This window comes from Schistosoma mansoni, assembly GCF_000237925.1.
Source record: "Schistosoma mansoni, WGS project CABG00000000 data, chromosome 3 unplaced supercontig 0077, strain Puerto Rico, whole genome shotgun sequence".
NCBI classification, from domain to species: Eukaryota; Metazoa; Platyhelminthes; class Trematoda; order Strigeidida; family Schistosomatidae; genus Schistosoma; species Schistosoma mansoni.
In genome coordinates, this window is record NW_017386007.1 from 30,772 (window position 1) to 47,428 (window position 16,657).

Genomic DNA, 16,657 nt, shown 5'->3' on the forward strand with positions numbered 1-16,657 from the left:
TTAGTCACCGGTTACCATCGGGTTGCATCTACTAACGTTGCTCCACCGCCTTGTGGAATAGACCTTTAGGTTGAGGGTTCGAGGAATAGCTCTCTAAGAAAAAAGACAAATGAACCTTACCAAGTGATAATACTTTACAACATATCAGTTAAATGAAGACAATATTGAACTAAAATCTTACTTAACTTTAATGATCCTAATGATGGTTGAAATAAAACTGATTGCCTGAAGTTCGTATTAAAATGGTAATATTTGTCAAAAAATACTACCTATTTATTTATTTAAACAATTAAATGTTGGTACAGTGGGGCACCGGATACATATGCGCCACACAAATCTCATTTGATTTGTGTGAGGGCTGTGATACTGCCCCGGTGCCCAGACCGAAGCAGGTGGTTTTCTTAGGAGGCCACACCCGGAGCCTATGACCTAAAGGTCTGATCCACAAAGCAGTGGAGCGACGTTAGGAGATGCAACCCGATGGTAACCGGTGACTAACAATATATTCGTATGCCTTTTGTTCCCTAGGGATCCCAGAGCCTATATGCGCCATTGATTTGGAATCAGGGCTTTCCAACTCCCCTAGTTGGATCCTCCATATCCACCAACCCGGTTAATGCTCCGGACATTCGCTTTTCATGCTCTTAATTTTGTAAACAACACTTCTGCCACGAGTACGCAGTGACCATATATGCATGGCCAAGTGAGATCATTTGAAGAAGGAAAGCTAACTACACACATCCTCGATCGTACCAGGACAGTTAGGAACTATGTTATTAATTTGAAATAAAAAAACTTTAAATTAGATCGAAAGATTAATATGATGCTCCAAAATATGATAATAGTTAACAAAATAAAATAACTGGATATCATATTCTTTGATTCACGTGATTATTGAACTGAAGAAGCTTCATTTTACAATCACTACAATGTCAATTACAAAAGGGAGGACTTACTATATTCTTTGTTAACAATAAAAGATTTGTCCTTACTTAAAGTAAATAATTCAATATGAATGAACTACTAATCATTATTGATTACCATTCGTTAATGAACAGAACAAGCTAAAACTACACAAAAAAAGTGCTAACCACCTTCACCGTTCCTAAGAAATTAAAAAAACAACCAAGCGGCATAGGAATACAGATATATTAAATAGCTATAGGAAAGATATCTGACTTAAGCTGTTACATTTTTAACATAATAATAGTGATTCCCATACAGAGGTCTTATGTATCTACCTTATTTGGATTTAATGATATCTTCATTAATTTAACCCGAATCAAGAAGTCGGGATAAAGTTTTTTTTTAAAGAACTTTAACATAATTACAAAATTCAGGTTATGAATCGGTTGAAATTAGACATTAGTACCATTGGATACTAGTTCAGTGATCTAGAGTCGAAGCGTTCGCCTGTGTGCGATAGTAAATGCATACTATTGAGGAATCCCGTACTAGAACGAAACGGCCGTTCCGTGCTTCCAGGTTTTCAGTGGTGATCTGGCTTCAATTGAATCACGAATTCAACTATTAAATAAAACTTTGAGCGAGACTACAAATTTTTGGAAGACCCTTGAGCGACGCTAAACTGACCTTGAGAGAGTCTACCTAATAACTAGAACCAAATGAGAGTTATAGACCTGTGTGAGGAATTACAATCATGATTTACAGTTAATAGTTCAGGTTAGGAATTATATTTAGGGTTTTCATCACGAACTGACATCAGCTATAATATCAAAACTCTATTTAGCTAAATTGGTGAATGAATTTCGCTCCAAAATCCAAAACCTGTTATCTTATACCTGATTGGTTTGTCTATAAATTATAGTCTCGTCAAAATTTGATTTCATTATCTTTTTGAAAACCTTTCTTTAGCATAAATTCTATCATATTTTTTCAGTTAATCGACGTAAACCTGTGGTTTGATGATTATTTTTTAAGCGACTGGATAATTTATAACTTCAATATTATAACTTCAATATAATATTAGAAATATACTTGGTATTGTTTGCTTGTATCTTCCCATTGTTGTTTACGACTGCAATTGACCAGTCTATCATTAGCATATATGCGCCCTGTGTGGATTGTCGCGATATTGCCTTCAGTCGCGAGTATTATAAGCAAAGAAAGATGGTGACTAGATGTGGAATCCAGGACATACGACACTTTGTCCTATCTGGGACACGTCATCCGGATGTAAGGCACCCCAGAGTTGGTGTTCACTCCGTGACTCAAACCCAGTACCGTTCGCTTCAAACACCATCATGTTGCCCACTTAGCTACGAAGTTCAGAAAAGCACTAGCTTGTGCAATGGGGTGAAGTTTAATTCTTTTTGCATAGGTTGTTTGAATCCTCCCATTGATGTTTAGGACTGCAATTGTAAAGCGCGTCCTGGATTCCACTGCTATCCACCACCCATCTTTGTATCCAAATAATAATTGTTTTTGGATGAGTATCTAAAATAAAAGCTCTTACTTTGACCCTGATAAAGACATCGACGACCCTGGACTACCAGGTATTGAGCCATCAATTTGTGTATCTATGATTGCATTTTTGGAAGAATTTACACCAAATTTCTTCATGTCATAGTTTACTTGATCACAGTTTTGTAACTCAACATCAATATTCTCAGAAGTGTCGCGGAGTTCATCATTTGATTCCATTACGAAAGGGTGAATGCTTTTTGATGGAACAGTACAATCTGAGTGTGAGATAGATTTCGGTCGATAGGTTCTGTCGAATTCGATTCTGAAAGACAAAAGCTCTTTAATTTGCTTAATTTGACTGAGGTTAATATTAAATAGCAAAATTCTTAACGTAATTTTGTTAGACTCAAGTTCATTGTATTAAAATGTTTTTGAGGACTGAGAATACCATTGATATATGTCATCAGTCAAATCAAATGACTCAGCTAAATTTGAGTTTAAAGAAAAGACTGGGATAATACACAATTCCACCAGGAATACAAATATCCCCGGCTGTCTACATAAAGTGATTGAAGGTCAAACGCAGGAGTAAGATAAGCAAACAATGAGAACACCTATTTTTCTGCTTCATGTAGTATCATGATTGCATTTTACTTCAATTGTGATAGAGCTGTGCATCGATTTAGAGAGGACAAATAAATATACCACAAGACATACAGATTATCCCTAACTGCATTTTAAGATACTAATAGAAAAAAACAGGTTCCACAACTATGATCCAGTTGTTGAGCGTCAGTCAGATAAACTATTACTTATTTGGTTCATAGTTTCATAAACCATGAAATTTTAAGTATATCGCTAGTCATTATGATCTCAAATCAACAAATCTATAAAACCACAAACAAAAGGTTACTAATTAATTATATACCAAATCATTTCTTTAAAAAACACTAAACGTTCCCTCTATTTACTTATGTAAAATAACTTCCGTATTGACAGGTGTCAAAATATGGAGGAACACCAGGTTTAACACAAATATCTTACTTTTTATCATTTTCTGAACGCTGTAAATCCCCTTCATCAACCAGTTCCCTATTAATTGGATTAGTTTGTTTGTTATATATCCGTGAGTGGGGACTCTCTTCCTCTAAATTCAACATGCTTTTAAATTTTAATATTTCTCTCATAACTTCATTTTCTTTACTTTTCATAGAGTCGAAGTCAGCGGCACTTGAAGCTATAGAAGCCTCTAGTCTTTGAATCTTATCCTCATAGTTACTTCTTAGGCGATTGTGCTCCTTCCCCAAACTTTCCAAAGCATTCTTCAAAAGTTCTGTATGACGTTCAGTGCTGTTAATCTAAGAAATTATAGGTATTTTGAACAACAAACTTTAGAATTCAATTCAGCAACTTGCCGTTGCAAGTTAAGAATTGTTTGATCATTCTTCAGACACTTGGTCTTCAACAATTGATTTTCTTTTCTCTCCGAAGCCAACTGACTTTGCAAAGTTGCTATCTAGAAAGGCAATAGGCAAGTTATTTTAAAAGGTGTGTAAAAGTACGAGTTAATCTAGAGTAGAAAAACATCAACTAGAGCCTACTGGTTTTTTGTAAATTTCTGAAGCTTGTTGACGGTACTGAATAAGTTCCTCCTGTGCTTTGGCACGTAATTGAGAGATGGCAGTAGAAATGGAAGCTTCCCTTCTGCGAGATTCTTCAACTTGGAAATCCTTTGCAGCAAACTGAGAAATATACCACTGTATTCTGTTTTGACTGCGACTAAGACGCTACAAGACAAGAATATTTTTTTTTAATACAAAACATGAAAATTGGTGGAAACATAAAACGGAAGATAACTAACCTCTTTCGTAAACAATTTTTGAGAATTTATTTTCAACAATGCGCTTTGAAGCTGGTTAGCAGTCTCAGTATACAGATCCTCAGATATTGAAAGTCTTTAATTCAACTTAAGTATTAAAGAATGGTACTTCTGCTTCAGAAGATTTATTTCCTCAGTAAGTTTCAACTTCACTGTTTCTTTCTCTTCCCCATGTGTCTCCAACTCTTGCACATGTATTTTCAGAGCCATGATCTGATTATTTTTTTCCGCAACATCAGTTTTAAGATGACTTATCTCCATAAGAAGTTTAGCATTTTTAGAGGACTCTACTGAGATCCTGCAAAATACATACCAATCGTAAAAAAGTAAACCTATCCAGAAAATGAGCATCATTTTCTTTCCTTACTAGAATTTCATTCTCCAAGTCTCTCTTTTCGTCCAGTACAATATTTAGAGTAGTACTCAGGTGATTTATCTGGCATTCATATGCCGTTCGAAGTAGTTTAAGATCATTCTCCAGGCTGAATATTGCCTTTTTAAGTGAACTAACATCTTCCTCATTTTTTAGAAGCTTCACATGCTGGATATAAGTTGCGAGTTGCTCACCTAATTCTCGAAGCTCACTTAATACACTTTCCATACTATTTGTATTACCACCGAGTAAGTTTAACTGCCTATGTGATTTATTTAAACAATTCAGTATCCAATGTACCTAAGATTCGTGAACCAACCGGCTATTTCGATTTTACTCTTGGATTTAATATATGATTCAATTAATTTGGTATCAAGCATTGTGACCAATCTAGGCACAACTGTTTGGGAAATAAATGTCTTGGGCTAAATTTAATGCGCTTTAACTGTGGAAACGAGATTTCAAAATAGTTAACTGGTTCGTTGAATACTGGAAAATTTTAGAATCCCAATAGGAATGACAAGGTGGAATTCTAAGGCAGTAACAGATCACAGTGTCACATAAATTTAATCAGATCTTCACACCTACTCAATCCTTAATACTGGTTTCACTGGCTTTAGGATTCTCGATTAGAAAAGCCTTATGAGCAACAAAGCCGTCAAGCCCTAAAACCTCCGGTATTTTTCCGCTATTTAATTTGTATGTTCACTTATGAAATCAGTTAGGACGTACGGCAGAGTATTTGGTGGTTGAGTGAAATCCTTTTTTTGGTGAACGGTCGCTCAGAATCGTGGATTGGTTGAAGTTAGACATTGACACCGTTGGATGCCGGCCAGCTCAGTGGTCTATCGGTTAAGTGCTCTGGCTCGAGACTGCTAGGTCCTGGGTTCGAATCTCGCGAGTGCGGGATCGTGGATGCGCACTGCTGAGGGGTCCCATAGTAGGACGAAACGGCCTTCCAGTGCTTCCAGGTTTTCGATGGTGGTCTAGGTTCAATTGACTCATGATTTCAAATATAAATTCCTTTTGTGGTGGTTACTGAAATATTTACTTCAAAGTACTTCTCAATACATAACAGTTGCTATTATTTTTTCCTTTTAACATAAATAACTTCGTTCTTATTATAAGGTTTTTCGTTTTTCTATTTTAGTGTTTTCAGTCACTTTTAACGGATTATTCTTATTTGTTCTGAATAATATCATGTCTTGATTAGATTTCCTTTGATGTGCACCACAAGAGTCGAGCGCTAAAACTCCTTATGCTTGTTGAATTCGTGATATTTGTTCGTCAGTCTCATGAGCAAGCTCATGCTATATCCAGGTTCACTGTTATCATGCTTTTGTCACTACGAAAAAGATTATGATTCAATTCATAACAATAATTGACAGACCTTCGATACAACTGTCCGATGAGCATAATAATGCACTCTTTGTTATGTCGAGATAAGTATACAATTTGCACCTTTACGTCTCGTGACTTAACGTAAATCACTTCTTTATAGTTAATAAATGACTAAAAAAATTATCGAACTACATCTTTCACAAGCTAATCTATGTTCTATCATAAGGGTAGACGGTCACAAATGGCCACAAATGGTCATCCATACCTCAGTTCTTAAAAGCCTACTGGTACAAATAATGTAATTTTTCATTCGACAAAATATATACATGAATGTTACCGAGTGTCAAATAAGCTTACCTATCAGGACACTTTATCACCCAAAAAAATTTAGCGGTTAATTGTTGAACTATGTCAAATTTTCCAGCTTTGATCCTCGAAGATATATATTTTCTCGAAATCAACCTAGCGGGTAGGTAAGGTAGGTGTAGAGATCATACACTGTCTGTATCAGATTCTTGGCATTAGTGACGATCATCAGTGGGACTCTAGCCAGTTGTCTTGATGTGTGGCTACAATGCTACGCTGTCGTATGTCGTCATGGTATGTGCCGATCAGTGTTAGAATGAAGGGCGCGAGGTATGTCAGTTGATCTGAATATAACTGTATTCAGTGTTTGGACCACCTGATTGATGGTGGGGTTTTAGTGCTAACAAGGAAGAAAGCTGGTCTTGAGACGACATTGAAGGGGCGCAATATTAGAGAATTTCCTGCTTATTTATTCATTGGGTGGCAATAGAGCACGGTTAATTAATTTGGCGTAATGAGTTGTTCCGTCAAGCAATAAATGTGAAAACTAATAGGTTATATGGTGTACATATGCACTGCAATATGTACATAGAGAATCATTCACTCTTTACCGCACAATGGCGTGGCGTATTAAGACCAAACCGTCATATGCAAACTGTTAAGTGAATGGTTTTCCTAAAACGGGAACACATCTAATACCCCAGATATTAACATAAAGTGCATCAGCAAAAATTATAGTGGCACCAAAAACTTTGATATTGATTAACGCTAAGATTTATGTCTGCTACAAGTTAATAAAGGAACAATAATGTCAAGTCGATCTCGATGAATTCAGAAGCTAGAGCGTGTGATCAGGAATTCGGTTTCGTCCCTCCTTTATGTTTTTCAATAATTTATTGTCGGTAGCTTTTCGGGCTTCTGGATTTGCTAGGTAATCTTTTGTGATACATTATGACTGAAAAGTTTGGGTTGTCTTATGTTGCATATTTGTAGGGACTGAGGCAATCCATGTATGCTATGAACTCAAGTAAGCTACATTTCGACGAGGATGCCATCACAGCATCAAGAGTGGGATTGAGGATGGTCAGTGTATCGTATAAGGACTAAACGCCAAGCCCAATATATTTACAGCCAAGAAGTGCAGAGTTACAGTTTGTGTGAAAATAAGTTTATTGAGTTATGGTTTACTCTGAAATTAGTATTTCTCTGATAGCAAACCCAATCCTAAAATGGTAGATTTGTCGTGATGTAACTGCCTAATCTATACGATCTTACGTGTAAGCTACATCATTGTCTACACCGACTCATAGTATCGCAACAATCACCAATACAATGGCGAACACATTCAGGCCGAAGATAGAACAGTATATTTGATATGAATAAAAGGTATAGTCTAAACATGAATGATCACGCTTGCTCGGCCTAGCCATGCCGTTGGATTATTTTAATTTCAAATGAATGTTACCGCGCCCACCATTACTGACCTTCTCCTGGTGTTTCATCTTGAAAGTCTATTTTCCCAGTTATCTCATGTTCGGTTTCGAGGATTGTGTGGTTGGGGTCAAATGCCACTACAGGCTCACGATGCTGGGTAGTACCGAATGAAAGGACTTATCATTCGCTGGTCCGAGTGCTGCGCAAGTGTAATCACGGATGCATGCTGAGTTGTGGTGGAGCTGTTGTCAGTAGTCAACAAGGCAGTAAACATCTAAGCGGGTGGTCACGGAATTCATTGGTCGTGTGTGCATTCTGTTGAGGAGGAACGATAGAGAAACAATGGTAGAATGGAGCTAGCGGAAACCGAGGAACATTTGTTGGGAAATTAATGTTAACTAATGTCAAACTTTGTTGTAGTACTTTTCATGTAACTCACTGAGTCGAAAAAAGCATTCAGTGGTTAATATCAAAATTGAAAATATTGCTGTGTAGTCAATAATTCATGTGAAATAGTAAACGGCTAGCAACGCATTATTCTGAAGCCTCTGAATAATAACGAACTGTTTGTGTGAAAATCAACCTTTTTACGGGTCTTTCATTCATTTGTGTTACCCAGGCTTCAAACTTGGTCCGCTTATAGCTTTAAATTTGATGCTCTGTTTCTATCCAACAAGGGGTTGTCGTTTTGACCCTGAAAACCTTACGTAATCACTATGTGGGGCAACTTTTTGATACTTTGCACTTGATATCAACAAACGATGTTCAAAGTCTTACCGATGTATTTATATTTTGCATATTAAGATAGCTTAAACACTGATTCTTTATTGCGTTTTATGTGAGGAAGAGGGAGGTACACAGAAATATACAGCGACAACAGATCAATTTTTGTACGCACTGTAAGATCCAAACCAAGTTTACAAGTAGGTTTCATTTGTTGACTAACTGACGAGTAAAATTAGAGACGCGCACCCCCAGTCGAAATCAGAACAAGTTGTTTTGGGGGTAATAACGGTTCCAAATTTCATTATATATACAAATGTACAAATTTACCTAAACAAATATTACCATCCTGTTATTCAACCGACAATTAATACTAAAATATTCAATCTAAATTACAATGAATAGCAAAGTGGTAAGAAATATATGAAAATTACCGAAAACACCAAAAGGTGAGTGTTATTCTATCCTTTCTGGATAGATCAAGTAAGACTCCGTTTGAGCGGCTGTTCTATAACGCTAAGAGTTTCAATATCTGGGAAAGTGCTCCAAATTACAACCAAAAATGCACGATCCCAGTCAAAATCAAACCGCACAATCAAAGAGCAAGCAGTCAATATGGCAGCCGCCAGAATAATAACAATTAAAGCAAACTAAATACAGTTCGGTAAGGAACATAGAGAATCAATAAAAATGATAAGAAAACCGAGAAAATTAAACGTTACAGTTTTAATTAGCATCAAAAAAGTTAACAATATATACAAATAAAGAAACCACAAGGAAGAAATCACAAACGTATGCATGGAGGGATTTTCACTCTCAAAATGGATCTAACACGCACGTTTTCTGGACAAAGGAAGTCTGCTCAGCAATTGAATCATGGGATGATAGGCCTTGAAGTAGAACCAATAGCATTTCTGTCTCGCCATCATCCAGCTACAGGAGTGGAGTATGGTAAAGGATGTCTATGTCTATACGCTGGCTGTTACTATTGGTCTCTGAGGAATAACCTCTGATCGATAAGACCTTGGCCACTTATCTGGTTGAAGTTGAAAGAATCCTAAAAATTCCATCTTTAATCCCAGTTAACCTGACGCTGATTATAAACTAGCATTGTCCCAGATAGTTTGCTGTTGTTGAGGGAATGTGACGGAATTGTAGAAGACAGCATTAGAGAAAAGTATGGCTAATGTGTTTTGGAAAATGTGGCTACGGGAATATTTATCGTCTCTGCAAACACGTCCCAAATGGTGAGTCGAACATTGCAATTTTAGTGAAGGAGACGTACTAATTGTGACTTCAGATGTTCCGACTGGTGGAAAGTAGCCCTCAGAAGTGGTAAAATGCTGTAAAACATATAACGACAGAAAGGTTAGGGCTATGGCAATCGGTATGAAGAATGGAGTAGTTAGGAGATATGCGTAAGTTATGTCTCTTTGAAGGTTCCAAGTAATTTCTTAGTAAATCAGTAAAAACGGAACAGGTTGGCGTATTGCTATAAGTCCTACTTGCACTTTCATTGTCGGTGATATATATTAAGATAAACCATGAACGAAGATATTGAAGTGGCCTCGTACAGCATATAGGGATTTTGCGTGCAAGTACAAAACCACCTTGGAAATTTTTTGTATGAAACTCCATGCACGTGCACATTCATCTTATTTATTCTTGATTTCTTAAGATGTAATTTCCGTGATCTTTTGATTTAAATTGAAACGTATTATTCGTATCTCACTGTATTTTTATTTTTTTTTACTTTTTCACTGAAGTTTTGTTTTTTTGAACGATTTACACGTCGTTTCAATTTATATTTCGTTATTGCGTCAGCCTTATTAATTCGTTACTTTTTGATTGTGATGCCTGTAGCTCTCCTAGGGTTACTGACGGTCCTAAGCCCGAGTAGACGAGGTGGGTTGAGCATTTGGTCAGCAACCTCATTCTGTGGAAAATAAGCATGTCAAAAAGTGCCAAGCAGCTTGACTTGGCTGGTGCGGTGGGAAAGCAATTTCTTCAGCCTTCTCTCATAATGATCGTGTTGTTCTCTGCAAAGGGGAACAGATACTTTTTACTTCATGTTGAAAGTTTGATATTCTGTTGGCTTTCACGCATTTTGGACGGTTTTATCTCGTACGTTTGGCAAATAATGGTGGTCTAGTTTAGGATCTATACTTCATTTGTGAGATTGGTACACCAGCTTTAACCATGTTTCTAAAGTCAGTCAGAAGTGCCATAATTATAACTTTACTGTTTTAGACTTTGAACTAAATTAATTCTCCTGGTCATTTAACAATAGCAGAGAGGTATTTGGCATTCATGCTTATTAAGCACCGCAAAGCTCGGGACGTATGAATGGTTCCAGTTCCAACTGACCATACTTGCCATTTAGAAACGATGTAAGTGACTTAAACGCGCAGTCTGTAAATACTTTTTGTAATCACAATAAAATTCCCGTAAGTAAATGATTCTTCACACGGAAAGTCAACCACGTTCTATAAACAAAAGCCTGTATTTCTAAAGTAATCTCCAGTGAATCATTTCAGTAATATCTCTCTAACATCCAAGGGATAACGACTAAATGGCACTCTTAAGTCAAAATGACCGTATGTAACTGGTTCTGGCTTTCTAAATAGTTGTCAAGTGCGACATGTCAGCCGAAGCCAACGAAAAAATTTGGAAAGCAAATGTGCAGGAAATTGTAGGCTGAAGCTTCATAATGATCTGCGGAAATTTTGCAAATGGTCCAGAACATTTCAGTAGCTGATATATGGTTCAAAGTGGATTATGTTACACAACTACCATTAATTTACATATATATAAACGGTAGATAACGCTCAAGTGTATTGTAGAGCTTTTATTCATGTTGATGTTAAGGCCTTAATTTTCATCCTTCGCTCGTTCGTCCTAAACTACTTTGTTTTCCAGAGGATTGCAAGTTCCACTGTATTGCATCGGAAACAATGTTCCATGAGTTGGTTAGTTTTACGGATTTTGCAAGTAAAGTCTATTTATATTCCTTCCCCCTACAGTATATCGTATATGTCTAGATAGGAAAATAAGGATGAACAGTGTTTGATGATAACTTTTACACATATTTTGTAAAGAATAATTAAACATTCTATTAGAAAGACATTACAAAGAATGAAAACTATCAATTTTCTCATTTGATTGACGTGACTTTTCTCCTCCGGCAGAACTCTACATTGGACGTCACAACCTCTTATCTTGTTTTGAAGATACTCCCAAAACACTTAAGGACAGTTTACGGACCAATGGAAAACGACTTTCGTTACGCAGCAGTTCACAATGCGGATGGCGTGATGGGGACTCTGAATGTTTTTAACAACTTAGTGCTAACTGGTGAAATCATACCAAACAAGTACTTATGCAGTCTTTCTACTCCTGATATAACAGCTAAAGCCTCTTGTGGGTTTTAAGGTACGCTTGTTTACACCTACTTAATCTTCGCCACATATATAGAACACATCAAAATTTATATTTGTTTATCCTTTGCAATTAATTAGAACATTTATAGCATCATTCTAAATTATTATTGCACAATAGTTTGCACTAATATCAAGTTTTACTCGGTATCCCACTACTTAAATTTACGTGTATATATCCAAGTGGAATTTAAAACAAAACTTTTTTTAATTGTTGGTTAACTTTAGAGGTCGATATTATCATGCCTGAACCTTCTCACTAGATGTTCATCTTATTTTCTCTTCTACAGTTTTCTTTTCTTCTCTTCCTTCTAAATAAATATTATTCTTAAGTATCGGAGGTTTGTAATTAAGACAACACCTTATGTTATACTCAAATTAACTTCTCAGAAATGCTTTATTTTCACTATGTATATAAGACTCATAAAATTGACGTTTGATTATCCTTTGCATCTAATTGAGAGTTTGTTAGCATCGCTCCAAGCTATTACTGCATAAACACTTATTCTACCAGCACATCTCACCGCAGGAATAAGTTGTATTCTTATTTATTTATTTACAATCTCTTTTTGTCTTTTCTGTTTGTTATTCATCTGGCGATAAATACGTAGTCGTTTATTCTTGTTCTATGTTTACAAACACGCTTATTAAACTATTTGCATGTTTCGTATTTCATTCATTTCTATTCTATTATTTTCTCCTTTTCCTTCTTCAAAATCAACTCAATATTCTTAATTACACAGAACCTGTTTTATTATTATTCTATTATTACTATTATTTTTTTCTTTTTCTTTTCCTTCTTTTAATGCGACTATGGTAAACGTTATGTTGACATTATTGAAACTTGTGTATTATTGGATTTCTGAAGAAACGCGAAATGATAATTACAGGCCTCCGATTCTACTCTGAAACTACACTTATTACCAAATAAGCTGCATTTCTAGTGAAGATAAAACAGTCTGAGGAAAGTTTTGCTTTTTAATGAGTGTACAATGTCTATTACTCTGTCTTTATGTGGTTTCCATACGAACTCTCTACTAGGAACACAGCCAAAAATTGTCCGCTATTTGTTGGACGTTAACAGCAAACCTGAAGTAAAACTGAAGATCGTCAATACAAGATCTTGGTGCTGACATATTCGTAGGTACACATAGTTGATTCAGTAGTGCTGAGCAACACATATAAGGTTTACAACCTTATCATTACAGTATAGCCTAGGCAGTAATAGAATGAGGTTGAAACTGACACTTGAAATACGTCAACACTTTTATGATTAAAATGTTTGCATAAATTTTGAAGACACTCATTATCCAACCCAATATTGGCATCATGAACTAAACTATCACCTCGATGTAATTTAATTAAATCACCATCAGTTAAAGCTTGATTTGTAACTTTCAGAGCACCATAGTCGAAAAATTCAACCCAAACGGTAGGGATCTGTACACAAAAAGCTAGATTGTTGTGGCAACAGTAGTAAGTTCACTTGAAATTTCATTCAGTTGAACAGCAGGCTGAAACTTTTTCTTTTGACTGGTACTACAAATGCATCCTTTTGAGTCTGAAGCAATTGTTGATATCGGATACATTTTGGATTCGCATAAAATAATAAACCGAGTGCTTTTATTCATAGTTACGCAAAGATCATCATACAACATTAACAACTTTCAATGTCAATTGTTAAATGTTTCTTCAAAATATCACCTACGCAGTAATATGGCTATCAGGTTGTAGAACCATAAGACATGTGATACCGGAAAAAAAGATTTGTTAAGTAATGTTGACATCTTCAATTATCAATAAACAAGTCTCACACACCGAAGTTACATATGGAAGCCAAAATACAATAAAACAATACCTCCAAAAACTGTTGACATCGAAAAAGCTTCAATTCCTTCGTGTGACGTGAAAAGAATCTCAGGAAAGTGTATCAAGTACGTGTGGAAACAGCTTGGCTGATACAAAACAGTACCAAACGAAAAACGTATCCTAGATATTTCTGGTTTATTGAACGAAAGTAGAATAGGATTAAACTACAGTTTTCTTCATGAATAACAGTCATCAAACCTTATCTTCATAAAGTTATTTGACAAACACTAAACATCGAAGCATGCTGATTAATCTTTCACTTACCACAGTGAAGCATTAATTACTAGAATCTATGTTTAAAATGATACCAGTAAGGAATTTGAAACGACACGAACTAGCATTAGTTTCAGTTGAACTAAAAGTTTAACGAGACGCAAGTAATAACTAGATTTTGAAATCCATCGTGTGGGATTGTATTGTATTATCATATTAGAATGAAGCGCATGATTGAGGAAGTTTAGTTCTACATTACGTGTATAAATTATTCGTCTCGCTAATGATAACTTACATAGTTATGTGTTGCATTTCAGATAATCTGTGACGTTTTAGGGATGATCACGCTGCTTATTTGAATTCCAACTACATTACCTTCTCCTGTGCTCATGGAGTCCCCTCTAGACCTAATACTGGTCCATACGTGATTACTGAAGTACTAGTAAGGTTGTTCCGGACACTGCTGACAAACATACAGAATTAATTTATTTTCGATCATCATATTCCGCCTTGATATGTTGTCAGATACTTGCATTCACTTAGAAATTTTGTTAAATAGCATGCCTCTCTCAATACTTACTTACTTACGCCTGTTGCTCTCAATGGAGCATAGGCCGCCGACCAGCTTTCTCCAACCCACTCTGTCCTGGGCCTTCCTTTCTAGTTCTATCCAGCTTTTGTTCATTCTTCTCATGTCTGTCTCTATTTCTCGGCGTAATGTGTTTTTTGGTCTTCCTCGTCTCCTTTGACCTTCAGGATTCCATGTGAGGGCTTGTCTTGTGACACAATTGGGTGATTTCCTCAAAGTGTGCCCAATCCACTTCCAGCGCTTCTTCCTGATTTCTTCCTCCACTGGAATCTGGTTTGTTGTCTCCCACAGTAACTTGTTGCTGATAGTGTCTGGCCAACGGATCCGAAGTATCTTGCGTAGATAGCTGTTGATGAACACTTGTATCCTCTGGATAATGGCTTTCGTAGTTCTCCACGTCTCCGCCCCATACAGTAGAACTGTTTTGACATTTGTATTGAAAATTCTAACCTTGGTGTTGGTTGACAATTGTTTTGAGCTCCAGATGTTTTTCAGCTGTAGGTATGCTGCTCTTGCTTTGCCGATCCTCGCCCTCACATCTGCATCTGATCCACCGTGTTCATCAATGATGCTGCCCAGATATGTAAAGGTTTCCACATCCTCCAAAGCTTCTCCGTCAAGTGTAATTTGATTGGCGCATATTGTATTGTATCGGAGAGTCTTGCTTTTCTCTTTGTTTATATTGAGACCCACTGCTGCCGAGGCTGCTGCTACACTGGTCGTTTTCTCCTGCATTTGTTGTTGCGTTTGTGATAGAAGAGCCAGATCATCCGCGAAGTATAAATCGTCAATCTGCATCCTGCCTGTCCACTGTATCCCGTGATTTCCTCCAGATGTTGACGTCTTCATGATCCAGTCGATGACCAGGAGAAAGAGAAAGGGTGAGAGTAAGCAACCTTGCCTAACACCGGTCTTTACTTCAAACGAGTCGGTGAGTTGTCCTTTGTGGACGATTTGGCAGTTTAGTCCATCATGGGAGTTCCGTATGATATTTACTATCTTCTCAGGCACGCCGTAGTGTCGAAGAAGCTTCCATAGTGTCGTCCTGTCCACACTATCAAATGCCTTCTCGTAGTCGATGAAGTTGATGTACAGTGATGAGTTCCATTCGATTGATTGTTCCACAATGATACGTAGAGTTGTGATTTGATCTGTTCACGATCTATCACGAAATCCAGCTTGTTGATCTCGAAGTTGGGCGTCCACGGAATCCTTCATCCTGTTTAACAATACTCGGTTGAAGACTTTCCCTGGTATTGAGAGGAGAGTGATGCCCCTGTAGTTGTCGCACTGGCTGAGATCGCCTTTCTTTGGTATCTTGATGAGAAGTCCTTCTTTTCGGTCTGTTGGTACTTGTTCTTCGTCCCAAATCTTACTGAAGAGAATGTGGAGTATCTTGGCAGTTGCTGTTACATTTGCTTTCAGTGCCTCTGCCGGAATGTTGTCTGGTCCCGCTGCTTTGCCACTCTTGACTTGTCTAATGGCCATGATGATCTCTTCAATTGTTGGTGGGCCAATATCGATTGGGAGGTAGGTGGGTGCTGCTTCGATGTTGGGTGGGTTCAGTGGAGCTGGTCGATTCAAGAGTTCTTTGAAGTGTTCTACCCACCTGTTTCGTTGTTCTTCAATGTCGGTGATTACTTTGCCTTCCTTGCTTTTCACTGGTCTTTCTGGCTTACGGTAATTTCCAGCAAGTTTCTTTGTTGTATCATACAGTTGTCTCATGTTCCCCTCTCTTGCAGCCTTTTCCGCTGTCGTTGCTAAATCTTCCACATATTTACGTTTGTCGGTTCTGATGCTCCTCTTCACTTGCTTGTTTGCCTCTGTGTATTCGGCTTGTTCCTTGGCTTTTTCCGCTCTTGTTCGGCTGATATTGATTGCTGCCTTCTTGTTCCTCCTTGCTTCAATCTTATCCAGTGTACCAACAGTGATCCATTCCTTGTGATGGTGCTTCTCTTGGCCCAGAACCTCTTGACATGCTGAAACGATTGCCTCCTTGATACCTTTCCAGTTGCTTTCCATGGTAGTCCCCTCTCCATTGAGTAGATCATGAAAGGCCTCGAACC

General features: G+C 37.2%; 1 protein-coding gene across 1 annotated transcript in view; it reads right to left on the minus strand.

Annotated features, from left to right (window-relative positions):
• Window positions 1-14,393, minus strand: part of Smp_160040 (Abnormal long morphology protein 1 (Sp8),putative) — a gene marked incomplete at both ends in the record, with an annotated part of 19,090 nt that extends 4,697 nt beyond the window's left edge. Inside the window, 9 exons of the mRNA XM_018791360.1 lie at window positions 2,477-2,785; window positions 3,472-3,785; window positions 3,818-3,943; window positions 4,029-4,214; window positions 4,289-4,382; window positions 4,416-4,604; window positions 4,639-4,941; window positions 13,167-13,374; window positions 14,378-14,393. Coding sequence (XP_018645421.1) covers window positions 2,477-2,785; window positions 3,472-3,785; window positions 3,818-3,943; window positions 4,029-4,214; window positions 4,289-4,382; window positions 4,416-4,604; window positions 4,639-4,941; window positions 13,167-13,374; window positions 14,378-14,393 — 1,745 coding nt within the window. The remainder of the gene's footprint in view (window positions 1-2,476; window positions 2,786-3,471; window positions 3,786-3,817; window positions 3,944-4,028; window positions 4,215-4,288; window positions 4,383-4,415; window positions 4,605-4,638; window positions 4,942-13,166; window positions 13,375-14,377) is intronic.
• Window positions 14,394-16,657: the final 2,264 nt, after the last annotated feature.